Source organism: Condylura cristata, unplaced genomic scaffold, assembly GCF_000260355.1.
Source record: "Condylura cristata isolate star-nosed mole 26May11 unplaced genomic scaffold, ConCri1.0 scaffold00021, whole genome shotgun sequence".
NCBI classification, from domain to species: Eukaryota; Metazoa; Chordata; class Mammalia; order Eulipotyphla; family Talpidae; genus Condylura; species Condylura cristata.
Genome location: NW_004567122.1, coordinates 34,892,536 through 34,910,372, shown reverse-complemented (window position 1 = coordinate 34,910,372; position 17,837 = coordinate 34,892,536). Strand labels below are relative to the sequence as shown.

Genomic DNA, 17,837 nt, shown 5'->3' with positions numbered 1-17,837 from the left:
ATTCATTTAGGCTATTATCCAAAATGAGTGTAACTTTAAATGTGGCACTAATTTTAAGACATGTAAACAACAACAAAAAGGACATTTACCAAAACTGAAGAGAAAATACTGCAGTTAGCCATGAATCTTTCAAAAAACACTCCAAACAGGTGAGATTCAAGGCAAATTTCAAATGCAACAGACACATGAGAACAAACTAACTGACAATATGAAAACATAGCTGGAAAGAGTATTTCAATTTATTGGTTTACCTGGAAGTGGAATTGGCATGCCAGGAAGGGGAACACGAAATGGAGGTACCATTACTGGTGGAAAAGCAGGTATAGCTGCTGCAGGCTGAGGTACTGAATGAGGAACAGCAGGAGGTAACGTCTGGGGGTGTGGCTGGGGACCAGTCTGTACAGGCGTAGCTGTAGGAGCAGGAGCTGAAACACTAACTGTAGGCGTGGCAACTGAAACAGCAGAACTTGGGGTCTGATCTTGTGTTGTGGGTGCTGAGAAAAGAAAACAAAAATAGTCATCACTCCTTCATAAAACAGTTTCTTCTAATCATTCATCATCCACTTACAAGTATTTAAGGGCCCCTTCCATGCACTGCAAGAAATTTCTAAAAAGCTCTCTGTCTTTAAGAAGCCTGAAATTAAGTCAGTTGAACCATCTATAAAAAATAACAAGAACCACAAAGTGAAATGGGATAAAAGTACAGGACCCAAGACCATTTCTCACCATGAAAGGGTACAGAAAATTTTATGGTAGAACCTGTGATGATAGACCTTCAAAAATCAGAATTTCAACAAAGACAATGAGGAAATGGGAGATAAGCAAGTGGTAGGAAAAGTGCATAAAAAGCAGAGTAGAGAATAAGGAACTGTATAGACAACTGAAGGCAAGCAATCAAATTATAAAACACTAGGCATATCAACAGTGAGTTGCGGCTGGAAAGACAGGCAACAGGCACAGAATGGAAGCTAAGGAGTTTGCACTTTTCTAGGTGAGGAAAGGGGGAAACTTATGTAAATACAAAGAAATGGTCTGGAAAAATGAACACCAATATTGTTACATTTTGTGTATGCCTCTGACATTTTACTTTATATGCTTCACTAAAGTTTGAATTTCCTGTAAGAATACATTCACATATTTGTTTGCAGACCTTTGTGAATGAAAAAAGACCAAGGGGAAGGCAAATGACGGTTTCTATATGAATGAGCAATAATAATCAGTGCTCAATTTATGCATTTACCTGACAGATGCATTTAAAAAAAAAAAAAGAAGAGAGGTAGGAAAATCAACCTCAACCTATCTGGGAATTGTCCAAAGAACAGAGAGAAAAAAATGTGCAAATAACTAATGACTGGCTGGATATGCACAAAGGAAGTCCAAACAACTTGAATGTCTCGATTTCAAAATTAAAAAGTTAGAGAGAGAAAACACAGATATTCAGTGTGAGAGACCAGGAAAATGTGAAAATTGGTTCTGCTGATATATTAATTTTAAGTATAAAAATAAAACATTTCAACTCTATCAATCACATTTAAATTCAAATTGACCTAAAAAATTGAATGAAATTCAGATTTCATACTTTTGTAAAAGTATCATTTGTCAAACATCATAAAACATCTTTGTGACATATTCATTATCTAGTTTCTCAGCAAATTTAATTTTGGTTTTTCACTGGCAACAAATACGTCATCTTTTTTGATGTTTAAAAAAAGTTAAAACTCTAGCTGCACTGGACTCCAGAAAGATTTTAATTATTAAAACAAATTGTTTTCCCAATCTTTATTCAAATTTTGTCATAAGGAAAGCACACCATTACTACAAACCGCCCAAAAATCCAACTGACAATACAAATTGCCAGTATCTTCTTTCAGCTCCTAATAATGAAACTCACTTAGGCTGGGAAGATGTGAGCAATTTCATACTCATTAATGAGGGACTCACCTTGGCTAAATAGACAGCAGGGCCAAACAAGTATCTTCAGGGGCCCAGGAATGAACTGTTGGTCTAGCATAGACCTAGCCTTAGGGTACAGTATCATATTAATATAATTTTGTAACAGTGTGAAAAATACAAATTACATGCAACATTTGCCCAGTCCCATACACATACCACTTAGCATTTGTAATCTATTGTGAAGGCCATCAACAGACCTAATTATTCTTCCCAGCTTCCCTGAGAAGCAGTATTTCATCATCATTTTTCACAAACTTGCATAGGATAAAATGAACTTATGCTCAAGTGGGATTAAAGTATGACTATCTTAAATTCTGGTCCCATATATATACCCACAGGTTTATACTGTAGTTTAGCTGCATTTTAAAAATAGTATGGTAACAGTATTTAGATATTAACTAAAATTAAGGCACAAAGTACTACAGTCAAAAAGATAGTTACAAAGGCATCCAGTTTCAAGCAGAAAGGAACAACAATGTAGATGGCAAAAACTGTCCACTCTTTCCATTCCTCTACTTGCTGAGGGGAATCTGACTAGGGCCCATGAGTCATGAGAGGGAAGCGAGAAAGGCCATGAAATTAAGTGGCTAGCTAGGAGAATGATAGCTAGGACTTCAAAATTAGTAAATTCTTACTAACTTAATTTACTAAAATAACTAGTGGAACACTAGACCTCAACATTTCCTAACCCATTTTCAGATCCTAACTACAAAAGAAAGATTCTAACACATGAAGAAATATTAAGACTGGAGTATGACCAATACTTTGTGACAATGAATCAAGTGAAATAAAAACACATCAGGAATACTCCCAAAAAAAAAAAAAAAAACATCAAAACTGATGCTTAAAAGCTGTAAGAATGATTTTGTTATTCTGTTCATAGAATAGAGGTTTTTCAAGAACTAAAGGGCATTGCAAAAACTGATAAATTAAGATTTCTAAATTAGCATTTGAATTTGATAATCACAAGACAGCTACAGGCCTACTGACAGACTAATACAGCTAGAAATAAAACACACATAAAACAGTAAAAGTATTTAGCTACCCCACGTCTTTAAAACCAAACAAAGCACTCCCTTATAAGCAAGCATGGAATAAAATAGCAACAGGGACCCCTCCACACAAAACTGCACTATTATAACTCCCTTCTCCCAATACTACCAAAGTTGGGAGTCTATAAAAAATGGCAGTCTTCTGCCTAAGCAACACTATAAAAAGGCAAAGAAACCCCAGGTAGCTGGTAACACTATTATACATCCAAATCAGAATCACCTTTCAATTACAAAAGAAAACATACTGGTAAAACATCATTTCCATCTTCCTATTAAATCTTCCCAAAGATGTCTAAAGAATGACAAGCAGGACCTTTAAAAAAACTACCTCCATCACATGCCTTACTCCAGTTATTTCTTTTATCAATAAAACTAAATTTGATTCGACTACAATCAAATTCCTCTCATTCCTCATAGGGTAATATAGTCACATACACAAATAATCCCCAAGTCCCTAAAGCTTGGGGGTTGGGGGAGATCATTTTTCCTTATTCTCATCTGTTATATAGGTAAAATAACTCAAATTATAATCTCCCATTAGGGGTAACTATGTATCTTTATGCTAGTATCATAACAAATAATCAAATCAAGAAAATCATTATCCAAAAATGTTTAGAGGCTCAATCTCAGAGTGCAAAGTTAACTAGTAACATACACATACCAAAATAAAACAATGAGCAGTAGAAAGAGCAGTATAAATATTAACAAAGTGCATTAACAAATCTTACTCTCCTCATTCCATCCCTGAAATCTATTACCAATCACCTCATCTTTTTTAGAAAAGATCTAATCTTTGGGCCCATGTTATAATCTTTATAACTGAAAATTCTTCCCTTTCTAACTGCTTCTATCTCAACTCATCTCATCTACCTGCATGTCATTCTAGAAGCTACCCACCTCTACACAAAGTAATTGAAAAGTTCCTAAAAAGTGTCCTGGTTTCAATACTACCCAAAAAATTAGCCCTCAAAAATCTTGCAGAAGATTGCATCTGTACAGTTGCCAAGAGCCCGCCCCATTCATCAGTGTGGTTCCTCAAGCTCTTCATAACTGGTCAGGTTCTTACTCAAACTATGAACCAACACAAGCCCTCTCACCTCAGTTTGCTGACAATCCTATAAACTAGGTATTCTCATTTCTGAACACTTGTTCATGCTGGTTCCCTTCCCTGAAAGGTCTGTTCTTACTTCTGAAGTTATTCAAATGGAGTAACTCAAATGGGTTAATGACTACCTCAATACCACAACCGGCCCATCTGTATCTTGAATTATTTTATCTTCTATTTTCACCTATAGTTTTGCATCCAATGCTCTAATTACTCCACACACATTATTCTTGCTTCCTAAACCAGAAAACCTGGAAGTGTAGGTAGAAGCCAAGACTTACACTTATTTTGCAAAACCCTAGCACACAGTGTTACTGATGGCCAATATGAAGAGCTGACCCTGCACTTGCCCAGCTTAGCTTCATTTAATTCCAAGTGAGCAAGCAATTACTTCTACTAACAAAAATTTCTGTTCTTCTCTAACTTAACAAGTCTTAATGACAAAAAAAAAATGTATTTAAAATAACATGTAGGGCAATGCCCAAAATAGCAGTGTAGTTCCTACCTGGCCATTTCTACAGCCCCTAAAGGAAAACACATGCTGGCTGGTACTCACTTGATACTGTCTGTGCAACCGAAGAAGCAGTTGTGGTGGTGGAAGTGGTAGAAGATGGGGTGGATGAGGACGCTGAAGTGGAAACTGCAGGTGCCGGACTACTGGTCGTAGGGGTGGAAGCACCTACTGCTTGTGCTTGTGCTTGTGCCTGGGCCTGCGCCTGCGCCTGGGCCTGGGCCTGGGCCTGGGCCTGGGCTTGGGCCTGGGCCTGGGCCTGGGCTTGGGCCTGGGCCTGGGCCTGGGCTTGAGCCTGGGCCTGAGCCTGGGCCTGTGCTTGTGCTTGAGCCTGCGCCTGAGCCTGAACCTGCGCCTGGGCTGCAAGCATAGGTGTCAGTTCTGACTGCTGAATAACCTTAACTCCATCTGGCTTGGTCCATGAGGATTCACGTGTCCGCGCATTGTAATAATAAACCTGCAGAATAAGCAAAATCATCAGTATCACAGAATCTGTCAACTATCATTAAAAATGCTACAACTATAATTTGCCTTAAAAGGAAAAAAAACTTAGAAAAAGTACATCAAAACTGGTTGTTCGTGTATTAAGGGTGATAGGCAATTTCTTTCCTCCTGCATGCCCACCAATTTTCTATGAGAAACATACTTATTTTGCACGTGTGCATGCACGCACACACACACACACACACAAAACCAAGGTCATAGTTTGTGCAGAAAGTTGACACAGCAGGCCTAAGACTGCTATGTTGTTGTACCTTAGTAACTCCTGCTTCCAATCCCCAGACCCCTAGTGCAGGTCTGAGAACTAGGGCATCAAGAGGGTTACCACCATTCTCTAACTGATAAAAATGGCCCATTGTGCCCAAAAGGTGCAAGCAATGCAGTTTATGCTGAACAGCTGCTTTCCTTCTGGCAGTCTAGAATTCTGGTAATGCTAAGAGAAGGTGCCAGGTATGTGCCAGTCCCCTAAAGAAACCTTTAATGACCAGGCTCAGGTGAGACTGCTGGTAGACCACACTTTGCATGTGTTGTCACAATTTCACATTGAAGGAGTTACACAGGTTTTATGCAGTTCCACAAAGAGGACTCTTAGAAGTCTGAAACTGGTTTCCTGACTTTGACCCAAGTGTCCTTTTCCTTCTGCTGGCTTTGCTGTACATCCTTTCAGAATAATTAGTCTTAGACATGAATACAACTACATATAAAATTCAATGAGTCCTTCCAGCAAATGCTATACCTGAGAGTGGTTTGGGGAACCTATGACACTATTGTCTAAAATACAAGCTTTAGGAATCACCCCTGAGCATCAGCAAGCACTCCCAGGAACTCTGTATCATGCAGAGTCCAACCCATACAGAGTGAGCCTTTCCTACAGTCCTACCCAGCCTGCTTACCCTACACTCATTCTTAATGGGCCAGGAGGCTCTCATGATCTTAATCTGACAGATTCTCCATGTTTTACTCTGTGTCATGAGGAAAATGACAACCTAAATATACTGTATCATTTATTTACCTTCCCATCTGGAGTTTTATTTTCCACCCAGATCTCCTCAGCAGGAGGCAGTGCTGGAGTACCAGGAGCAGTCACAGGAGGCATTCCAGGGGGAAACATCATACCCGGCGGAGGAGGCATGGTTCCCATGGGTGGAGGCATGAAAGGTGGTCTCTGTTAATATAAATGCATGGTACAGGTTACTTGTATTTTTCAATTTCCCTTCAAATTACTACTACCTTCCTAAAACTCAAAAGAAACATTTTATAATCCACTCAGTCATCTAGGTTGCATAAGCAATTGTCTATAACAAAAATTATTAGAAATACATCATAACACTGGGCCCTCCCTGGTGGCACAGCAGGTTAAAGCACAGCACTAAGAAGCTAAAGCCACTTCCACTTGAGTTCGATCCCCGCCTGCCCTGGAGGTGACCACATGGCGCGTCAGACCTCTCCTGACCTGCCCGCTACTGCCCCTCAGCAGTGGACTTCATCAGTCAGCCTGTTCTGCTCCCCACTGACTCTGGTGAATCCTCTCACCGCCCCTGCATCTCTGGCCTGTACCCCAGTTCTGTATGCACAAATAAATAAATCTTTTTTTAAAAAAAGAAATACATTATAACACTAACGGGAATCATGTCTGGGTTATAGGATTATGGTGAATTGTGCTTCATTCTTTATACTTTACATCTTCATATACTAAACACTGCATTACTTTTAAAATAAAAAATTAACTTTTGTATCTTATTCAACTTCAAATACCAATGCCTCCCACCACTCTCCTGTGGTAGGAAACAACAGTAAGACAAATAATATTTCATAAATAATGAAAAGAAAAAAAAGCTGACTATACCTAAACCTTTATTCTGTTTCTATGAGAAAAAAAAAAAAAACTAACCAGGAAAATATTTATTTCCTACCTTACGTATAATATATAAGCAATACAAGTAAAATAATAATTATCTATTTTAAATTCAGCAAGCATATGCTGCAATTTTTAAAATATTTCCTGGAGTCATTACGGATTCAATCCTATTTCTGACACATCTTCACTGTCATTCATTCTTAAATGATGGCAAACACAACAACAAATCCCCAACCAAACAATTCAACTGTTATATCTTATTTACTAAAGCAGAAAGTGGTTTAACATTTCTAAACCAGATTTTGAACAGGATGTATAAAAATTCCTCTGTAATCTACAAGTCATTAGAATTCAACTATCCAAAATACCTTCATCTGGATAATGACATTGATACCCTGATAGTAATATGAAACTGTATTTTATTTTCCTAAAACTGTTCTTTCCCATACTCCCATTTTTTTAGATTTGGTAGCAACTATAACATCAACAGACCCAGGTTTTATAAAATATACACCCCAATATATCTCAAGCAACATCAGCTGGAAGTCACTTGAATTTAATGTAAAACCACATAATTATCCATCGGGACCAAGAAAAGCATAGCAACATTAGAAAGCACCCTATTACAACATCTGATATTTCCATTAGAGTGTTACAGTAGTCCATTACATTGTGTGATATTATGCAAGTAGGTTTAACTCTTAAAAGCACAGATTAAAGTAAGTTAATATGTAGCTAAGTTTTATCAGTAGGTTAAAAGCTACTTCTTAATTCGAACCTCGAAATATAAACCCACTTAATAACTTGTTTAAAAGAGAGCTATTAATTAGTAGAAAGAAAATAAAATTAAGCAAAATTACAACCATATATAAAAGGAATCAGCATCATTCAAATAGTTTATCGTTTCCTTTTTCTATTTTTACTAATTTCTTTCTTGATTATCTATTCTAATAGAAAATAAATAGGGAGACATTAAGAGTTGATATCCTGGGCATCCCTGGAAGTGCAAGGGGTTAAGTTTCAGCCCTATGGAACTACCCAGTGCTGCATGAGTTCACAAGTTCAATCCCCACCTGTCTCGCCTGCTGCTCCCCTCAGCAGTGTATTTCAGTTGATCTGCCTGTTCTGCTCCCCACTCTGTCTCTGAGGAATCCTCTCACCCACCCCTCCTCCCCCAGCATCTCTGGCTGGTACCCCAGTTCTTGGATGAATTAATAAATTTTAAAAAAATAAAGAAATGACATATTCATGACCTCATTTTATGAAGTGCACACTAAGGAAATATCAGAAAAGTTTTTATTTAAAGTAATCCCAACTATTCAATTTCTAAAACTGTAAGCTATTTTTCCCCATGAGGAAAGGAAAAAGATGTAAAAATATAGAGCTTACAAAATGTGTCTGTTGGCACTTTCTAGATTCTACCCTGCAAGTATTTTTGAGAATTACTCAGGAAGGTGTATTTATTTACCTTAATTGCCAACAATAAATAAACCTCTCACCAGAAATAAACCTCCCCATCTCATATATTAAGATGTCAAACTTTGCTTCTCATAAAGATGAAATACTACAGACAATTCTCAGAAATAAAGGCAAGTAAGAACTACATTACTCAACCCTAGTTTTAGATGTGTATTTTTCTATTACCATTCAAATCTCCTGTCTGAATGTCTATACCAATTACTGCTACCACTGCTTATAGAGCAATACATTCATAGATGGATGTTCTCTTCAGTTCCATCTTCCTACAAAATGAAATTAAGAACCCAAGTTTTTAAAACAAAAATAACACAGAATACTAAAAGCGATGCCAACAAAGAAATGGTAGCTTCTACATTGCTCACCTGAAGATGTGGCGGGCCCATTGGTGGCGGGATGCCTCCCGGAGGAGGCATTGGCGGCATATTAGGGTCAAAAGGAGGACGTCCAAAGGGGGGCCGAGGTGGCGGTGGAGGGCCTCGCATCATACCAAACGGTGGGGGAGGTCGCATGAGAGGTGGTGGGCCTCGCATCACTGCATTTGGTGGGGGAGCTGGGCCTCGGAACCTCAAGGCCTGCTGCTGAGCCATCCTGTGTGGGAAAGAATTGAATACATTTTTCTTTCTCAAAATTTCAAAAATGTAGTTACAAAAATGTAGATATCTAGTTACACCAAATTTAAGAGCAAGTAGAGCTGGAAAGTGATCGCAGTAAAAACTGCAACAGGAAGAATGACTGATGACTGCTAAGTACAGAAGGGAATGTGGACAAGGGTATCTTCATGGTCTTAATGAGGCTTCCCACACGCTGACAGCTGCAAGAAAGGATGAGAAAAAACACTACCTAAATAACAGGGTAACTGGGCAACACCTTGACTAGGTGTTAATACCACCTACCCATCACGTGACTGAGAGGGACACAATATCGTCTATTCCAGGTAAGAATGTGTAAACTCAAGGTCATGAGGAAATAGGTGAGACAAACACAAACTAAGGAAAGTTCTACAGAAGGGGAGGGCTGGGGCTGCATTCTCCAGAAATGTCCATGTTATACATAAATGACAAAGAAGGCTGTAAAAATGTTCTAGATTACAGAAAACTAAGACGTAACAGAACACAACAGTGCCCCCTTATCTGTGGTTTTGCTTTCCAGTTTCAGTTACCCATGGCTAGACGCTGTCCAAAACTATTTCACACAATAAATATTTTGAGACCACATTCATATAACTTTTATTATAATTTATATTATATTGTCATAATTGCTCTATTTTATTATTAGCTATTATTATTAATTTCCTACTATGCTTAATTTATAAATCAGACATTATCGTAGACAGCTATACAAAAAAACATAGCATGCTTATACATATATGTAGGGGTCAGTAATATACACGGTTTAAGACAACTTCTGGGGTTCCTGGACCATATTCCCTACAGGTAAAGGGCAATTACTGTACTAATTCTAGTCTAAATACTGTACTAGAGAGAAGAAACACTTTAAAAGACATGGATTAATGGACAACACTGGGAATATGAATAATAAAGTCTCATCACATTGTAAAATTCTGAGGTTGATACATGTGTTCTCACTTAACAAGAGAGTATCTCTGTTCTTAGAAAATACACACTTAAATGTCTAGTGATGGTATCTATATCTTAACATCACATGGTTTAGAATACCAGCATGCATGTTTGCAAATAGTAAAGAAGGGACTAAGTAGGCTACCTTTATTTCAAACTTTTTCCAAGTTTGAAATTACTTCCAAAGGTTTTTACAGCTTGAGAGACCTCCTAAAGAAAAAAGTACTTTCTGGGAAACCCTCATGGTGCAAGGGGTTATGAAGCTATCAGCTGCCACTAAAGCAGGAGTTTGATCCCTGGTCAGGAGTTCAATCCCCCGCCAGGGAGCTGACCCACATCAGACCTCTCCTGACCTGCCCGCTGCTCCCCTCAGCAGTGTATTTCAGTACAACCACCTGTTCTGCTCTCCACTCTGTCTCTAGTGAATCCTCTCACATCCCCTCGCCCCCACCTCTTGTCTGCATGAATAAATATATGTTTAAAACTTTTTTAAGATTTATTTATTTATGCATACAGAACTGGGGTACAGGCCAGAGGTGCAGGGGTGGTGAGAGGATTCACCAGACAGAGTGGGGAGCAGAAAGTACACTGCTGAAGGGAGTAATGGGAGGGTCAGGAGAGGTCTGCCACACCATGTGGGTCACCTCCAGGGCCGGGGTTGAACTTTCTCAGTGCTGTGCTTTAACCTGCTGCGCCACCAGGGAGGGCCCTGTTTAAAACTTTGAAAATGTTTAAAAGTCCTTCTTTACCTACCCTACCCTACCCCATTCTTCAGTCTTTAGGAAAAACCCTCATTTATTTTCTCCATGGCATCAAGCAGGTAAATAATATCGTGTAAGATAGTATTATTAACCTCCCCTCATAAACACTGAAAAAAAAAAAAAAAGTACTCCTGATGTGCCAGACAATGCTGAGCGCTTTTAAAGCATTTAATCACCACAACCCTGAATCAGATACTATTACCAACCTCATTATACAGATGAGGACCCCAAGGCACAGAGAAGTAACTTGCCCAAGCTCACACACCCAGTTCAGTGGTAAGCCAAGTTTCCTACACAAGCAAATGGCTCTTAAACACCACACTCACTGTCCCTGAAGCTGCTTGAGAGCAGTTCTATTTATGCTGTTCACTCTTTACATTCCTAGCATACAGGCAGGGCTACAAACACCTGCTCAAGGTACCAACTGATACATAAGTGACAATGTATCTAAGCTGACTTGCAAGCAAGGCATAAAGTATCCTTTATTTTTACTAAAATGTGCTACAGCTGATTCACTGAGCACCTTACTTTTCCCAGTAACTATCCTAAATCTCACCATTATTCATGCAATTTACATTTCTGTGTTTGATCTCACCAATATTCATGCAATTTACAGTTCTGTGTTTGAGAAGTATTATCATATCCTCACATCATTTGAAGATTATCACTGTTTCACTCTGTCCTCACCAATCTGCCTTCTAAAAGAGTAGGACTATAGGCTCCAGATATACTATACCAAGTGTAATAGTTTTGCAAATGATCCTACAACTCAAGGTTAGAAAGGATGAGTTAAAAATAGTATTGTAAAAAGGAATACTCGTTTTATCAGAATACTCCCCTTTTTTCAAAATATATGCACTCCCAAAACACACATGGCCACCATTACTGAAAGAAGTCTTAATCTTCAGTACAAAAAAAAAAAGCTAACCTCCCAGGAAGGATACTATTTCAGTCTTCAGTTAACTAAGTACCTTAGTTTTAGATTTCCTTTGAATCTGTCCTTTTTCCAAAAATCTACAGTATTTCCTTCTTTAAATTTTCGTACTGAGTATAGCTTGAAGTTAAGCAATTAGGGTACAGAAATACAAAGAAGTCAAATCAGGGCTCTGCTTTCTGTTATTAGGCTAGTTACATAATTTCTAAGCCTGCTTTTCCTCAATGTAAATGAACAGGAGAACTGAAATAAAACCTGTCTCATATCTCTGTTCACTATAATAAAAAAAATTAGTATAGTATCTGCTAAACAGCAAATGACTAACTGTAATTACTTTCATTCCCCCACAAAACCTAGCACAGTGCTCCACCTATAAGAGGAACTTCTGTCAATGACAAGATAGCTTTCAAAAATAAGCCACTAAATTAGTGACAAAATCCACAGAATTTTCTCCCACAACAGCCTAACTAAATAAAAGTTGCCATTTTTTGATTCATATATGTGGCACACAAGTGCAGAGTTCTTTACACTGCTTCATCTCAACTAAGCAGAACCGTACTGAGGATCAGATAAGCTAATAAAAATACCTGGGAAAGCGCTAAGTGCAAATGTGCTATACACTAGCTATTATTACCGTCGCTGTAATAGCACAGTATTGATATGTGTTAATGGCAAATTGGTAGTATTACTATTATTATTTCTATAATCATTATCAGAGTCTGTATAACCTGGTTCCTAATGATCTCTCCAGCCTCTAGTCTTTTTTTTTTTTTTTTTTGATCAAATCCTTCAAGTTTATTACCTTGGAGACCCCACATCTGTTACCACATCTGCAATCATGCTCTCTTTATTCACTCTCAGCTCAAATGTCACCTCAACCTCCTTCCCCACCCCTAGCTTCTAAGACAAGCCCCTCTCTGGCCCATTACCTGACCTGAGTTTTCAATTATGGCAAATGCTGTGATGAAAACTCATTTTGTTCCTCTGTCTTATCTCTACCCATCATCTCTACCCATCAGAGTAACGTTTCCCTTTAGTATAATCCAGTAGCCCAGTGCCCAGGATGCTAAGGATGCAAATATAGTCTTAATAATAATGAATACCAGGTACTTCCTATAGACAGTTATACAAACATCATGTACTACCTCTTTTAGTCCTCACAAACCAATGAACATTGACACCATTTTTACATAGGAAACCATGGCACAGAAAAATAACTTATTTGAAGCAGTTAGTGGTGACACCAGCAAGATCTTATTCCCATTTTACAGTTGAGGAAATTTAGATTGCAAATACCTTGTCATAAGTCATAAAGCCTAATAAGTGAAAAAAAGAATCTGATTAAAGAATCTATACAAACATGACTAAAAGTTACAGTGGATGTCCCTGAACTATAAAGGGACGGACTGGTTGAATGTAGCTCTCCGGATAAATTCTCTCTATTGCAGATTATTTGCATTCTTACCACTTAAAACCTTTTGTAAAAACAAAGCCTACTTGCATGAACAAAAACAGATTTCTCTAACGAGCAAATGTATTCCACTGCATCTAGATATGTAATCTCCCCAATGGTACAGACTGCAAATACTTCAACAGGAGGGGCAGAAATGGATGCTATTGATTTATGGCAGGCAAATGACGTAGTGAACTACAAGAGACATGGATTTTAACCCATATTCTGCCCGGTAGCTAAGTCACTTTACACTCACAGAAATCCTCATTGGATGCAGTTAGTATAGAATCTAAATCAATCCTAACTAGGATATAAACTTCTTGAGGACAATGGTTTTGTGGCTTTATTGCCAACATCTAAGCCAATGACGAAAACACAGCACACACTCAAATAAGGATGATCCAAGAGGTGAACATCTCTAAATCTCCTACAATCGCTTCTTTAGCGTTTTTTTTTTCTACAAAACACTTCATTTCCTAGGGGCTATGTCAGACACACCAGGTAATATCCTCAGGATACAAATACACACACACAAAAAAAGCCCTGATTTCAGCCCTCCCTGGTGGCGCAGCGGGTTAAAGCACAGCACTGAGAATCTAAAGCCGCTTCCGCATGAGTTCGATTCCCACCTGCCCCGGAGGTGACCACATGGTGTAGCAGACCTCTCCTGACCCGCCCGCTGCTCACCTCAGCAGTGTACTTCGTAGATCTACCTGTTCTGTTCCCCACTCTATCTCTGGTGAAGCCTCTCACCGTCCCTGAGCCTCTGGCCTGTACCCCAGTTCTGTATGCACAAATAAATAAATCTTAAAAAAAAAAAAAAAGCCCTGATTTCAACCATCAAAAAGTTCACAAAACAGCCAATTTCTCATTCACCACAAGAGAAATGCTAAAATAAAGTGATGTACATACAACATGCTCTGGAAGCAACTTCCAGCCCAGGAGGCTAAGTATAAACTATTTACAACCAAATGTCTAATTTGAAGTCTTACTAAAATCAATTCTGCATAATGTGTAGCCTTCTATTACTATAAAGATACTTTCTTAAAATACAAAGCCGTTTCCCCCCCAAAATCCATAAGATGAGTAAATAATCTTCCTTGAGGTTAGAATCAGGAATAAATCCTCCATCACTACCATTGAACAACTCTGACAATGCACTTTGATTCCTCATTAATGACGTGTACAAGTTTAAAAACAACTTCATTTCTGCCAAACTAAGGATTTTTGTGTGACAATTCAGAATCAGACATTTCTTCTACAAGCGTGAATAACAATACCATTTCCTTGTACAATTTCATCTTGACCTGGAGACTGCACTATAGTCCTCATAACCTACACTGCTCTTTTTCAGTTTCAAGTGCTGACAATGGCACAATTCAGAATGGGAACTCAACATCTGAAATGACATTTTTCTTCTTCCCAACCCTCCCCCCCCCCACACACACACAAAAACCCTGCATCAAATATACATAAAGCTCTTCCCCGCCCTCCCCTCCCCAAAAAAAAAACATTGACTAAAGAGTTTTCCAAGACACTTGGTCAAATCTTAATTCAAATTCCACAGGCAGTGTGATACCAGAGGCAGAAAGAAAGGTCACTGCACTCTATAGGGCAATCGCGTGAATGGACGAGCAATGCTCGAGTCTGCAGGCTCTGGACCCTGACTGCACGGGTTCGAGTCACTTCCTGAAGCCACAATTCCACCAATGCGACCTTGTGCTACTTCCTCGACCTCAACGAGGCTCAGTTTCCTCACCTCCAAGATGGGCGAGCAACCTAAATGAAGATGACTCTGGCCCTTGGCCTGCAAAAGAACAGCAGTAACTACTCCGAAGGGTGGTTGTGAGCGCTCAATGGGGTAAATCTTAGCAAAGGGCACGTGAAAGTATCTGGCGGCGGCGGCTGCTGTTACTCACAAATGCCGGTTAAGGAAAGAAAAGTGGAAGAAGAAAATGCACTCGAAGTTAAGAAATGCCAGTGAGGGAAGAGGGAAGTCACAGAGCAAAACAAGGAGACCCCCAAAAGGCCACGGCGGGCGTGGAGAAAGCTTAGCCAGAAGGGGTGAGGGCTCCCGGGAGTCAGCCGCGGAGCGGCGGGTAGTGAAAAAGGAAAACTGGGCCCGCCGAGGCGCGCAGCCCGGAGGAAAGCTGCGGCGGCCCAGGCGGAGGCGGCACGCGGCCCAGGTCGGGTCCCAAGGCGGGAACGCCGGGCGCGGCCCGTGGGCTCAAGCCGCGAGGGGTGCAGAGGCCCCATGGAAACAGCAGGGAGCGACCCCAGAACGCGCAGGAGGCCGAGGCCCAGCCCCGGCCCGGCTCTCATTCAAGCCACCTTCCCCTTCCCCCTTCTCCTACCCCATGCGGTCCTGGCCCTGAGCAGCCTCGGCTCCTCTGCCCATCCTCCTCCCCAGACCGCTGCGCGGCAAGCCGGCGCCCCTGGGACCTAGGCGCGCCGAGATATAAGGCTGGGCAGCGCCCCTTACCTGAGCTCCCCCGGGTTGAATCGCTCACCGTCCCCCCCGTCCCCGCCACGCTCCGCCATTACAGAGGGCTGCGTTCATCTACCCGCCGCCTCGGCGTCCCCTATTGGTCGGACGCATCGTCAATTCCGCACGAGAAAGGCGGAGATAGCTGAGATCTAAGATATGATTGGTAAAACTTTCCATCGATCTTTAGGTTGGGGGCGGTACCTGTCTTACTATTGGTCAAAGGGCCCGCCGACTTTGAAAGCGGTACGGAGACAGCCAGTTGATTGGTTTCTCAGAGGCTTTATGGGAAATGGGGCTGAACTACGGGGAACCACCGGCGCCCTCTCGCGGTAAGCAAAACTAGGTCCTCCCACGGCCTGCCCCGCCCGCAGCAGCCACGTGTCTGCCGGCTTCCAGGAAAACCAATTATGCAGCCATATTGGCCACGTACTGGTCATATTGGCTCAAACCGAGACCATGTCCATTGCGCAAGCCAATCAAAACCCCGCCAGGAATGCGCCTAAACCAATCACAGGTTTGCTGTGCAAAAGAGTTATTTCCAGCTTTTCAGAAACAAGAGTATTACATCATCACCCGGTCCTACCCATGTGATTAAATATATTATTAACTACTGGAATACCTCGTAAAGTGAAGTAATCTGTTGAAGGATGATGAGTGTTTTATGTTGCTATAAGGAGGATGAGTTGGGGAAGATATTACTGACGGAACTACAGACTATGTTTGAAACATTACAAGCACCTCTGGCCAGCTAGACCGAGCACTACCTCACACTCCCCGTATGGATAGCAGTTGCTCCAGGTTTTGGAGTAAATGAGATGAGGATTCCAGTTCTGGCTCTACTAACTACTGGCTGTGGAATTTCAGGAAAGCTAGTTTGATTTTTCAAAACTGTAAGTTCTTTGTTATGAAAATAAAGACTTGTTATGAGCCCTTGTAAGGGTCAAGGCAACATACCAATAAATAATGTTACTTGAATTAAATTGGGGGCATTTTGCTAGTAAGTTTCCAGCTTTTTGCACACAAATATGTGAAGACAATGAGATGTCAGCCAAGAAACTAATAATAAAGGTTAACCTAAGTCACTGTACATGATCAGAGCAGAAAATAATAATGGCTTGTCATTTGGTTAGCCCCTAATATGCCAAGCGTGTTATGTAACTCTCTCACTTAATAACTAGCATTTAGTAATCATTTCTATGTGCTAGGAACTGTTTTAAGTACTTAAAATGAATTAGTCATTGAATCTTTATTAGAATAAAGCCTCTAACCTGCACCCTGGTTCTTGGATGCATAAATAAAAAAATCTTTAAAAAAAAAAAAACCTACGAAGTAAACATTATTTCTAGCTTACAGATAACAAAGTTGCAGTGATTAAGTCACATAGGGAGTCACACAGCTAGTGAGTGAGTGGCAAAACTGAAATGCAAACCAAGGCAATGAGGCTACAGAATTCACGTTTTGTTTTGTTTTGTTTTTTTCAAATGTTTATTTATTTATGGATACAAGAGCTGGAAGTATTGGCCAGAGGTATATAAGGGAAGAGGGTAAGAGGCTTCACAAGAGACCGAGTGGGGAGCAGAACAGGCAGAGTGACTGAAACACACTACTGAGGGGAGCAGCTGGTGAGACAGGAGAGATCTCCCGAGGAGTCTGTCATCCTGTACAAACACATCAGGGCAGCAGTCAACACTGGTTCACATGGTATCTCATTATACCTACCTTCCAACTGTATCTGAGATGTCATTATGTAATTTACAACAAAAACAGCCTCACCTTTCATCCCCTAATCTCCATTCAACTTCTGGATTTGATAGGCTCAGAAACCATTGTATATTCCCCCATTATATATGAATGTTAGGTCTGCCTGGAAGGGCCTAAGAACTCCTGGACTGAAATCAAGGCATTCTTATGAATATACTGAAGCCAAAGTTATGTCCTCAGACAGTGCTAAGAATAGCACAAGGTGGAGCATTTTGCATCCAGTCTCCTCACATACATTTTTCTTAATCTATAGATACCAAATAACCTATTCAATTCTAATACAAAACTCTATTCTAGTCAAGACATTTTGGGCGTGTAAGGAAAAGAATCTTATTAATCTACAGATCAGAAGCCCACTGCCCTAATCTTTACAAACAGTGGAAAGCTTCAGAGACCCTGGGAGC

At 40.2% G+C, this 17,837-nt stretch overlaps 1 protein-coding gene across 5 annotated transcripts in view; it reads right to left on the bottom strand.

The window, feature by feature from the left end:
• Positions 1 to 15,731, bottom strand: part of TCERG1 (transcription elongation regulator 1) — a 64,842-nt gene extending 49,111 nt beyond the window's left edge. For all 5 annotated transcript variants that reach the window (XR_001145663.1, XM_012727863.1, XM_004686851.2 and 2 more), the window contains exons 1-5: positions 15,667 to 15,731; positions 8,822 to 9,047; positions 6,135 to 6,287; positions 4,667 to 5,078; positions 252 to 494 (exon numbers count right to left, since the gene is read on the bottom strand). Coding sequence is in view for 4 of the 5 variants with exons in the window: in XM_012727863.1 (XP_012583317.1) it covers positions 252 to 494; positions 4,667 to 5,078; positions 6,135 to 6,287; positions 8,822 to 9,047; positions 15,667 to 15,725 (1,093 nt within the window). In the remaining variant the exon portion in view is untranslated. The remainder of the gene's footprint in view (positions 1 to 251; positions 495 to 4,666; positions 5,079 to 6,134; positions 6,288 to 8,821; positions 9,048 to 15,666) is intronic.
• Between the last annotated feature and the right edge of the window lie 2,106 nt (positions 15,732 to 17,837).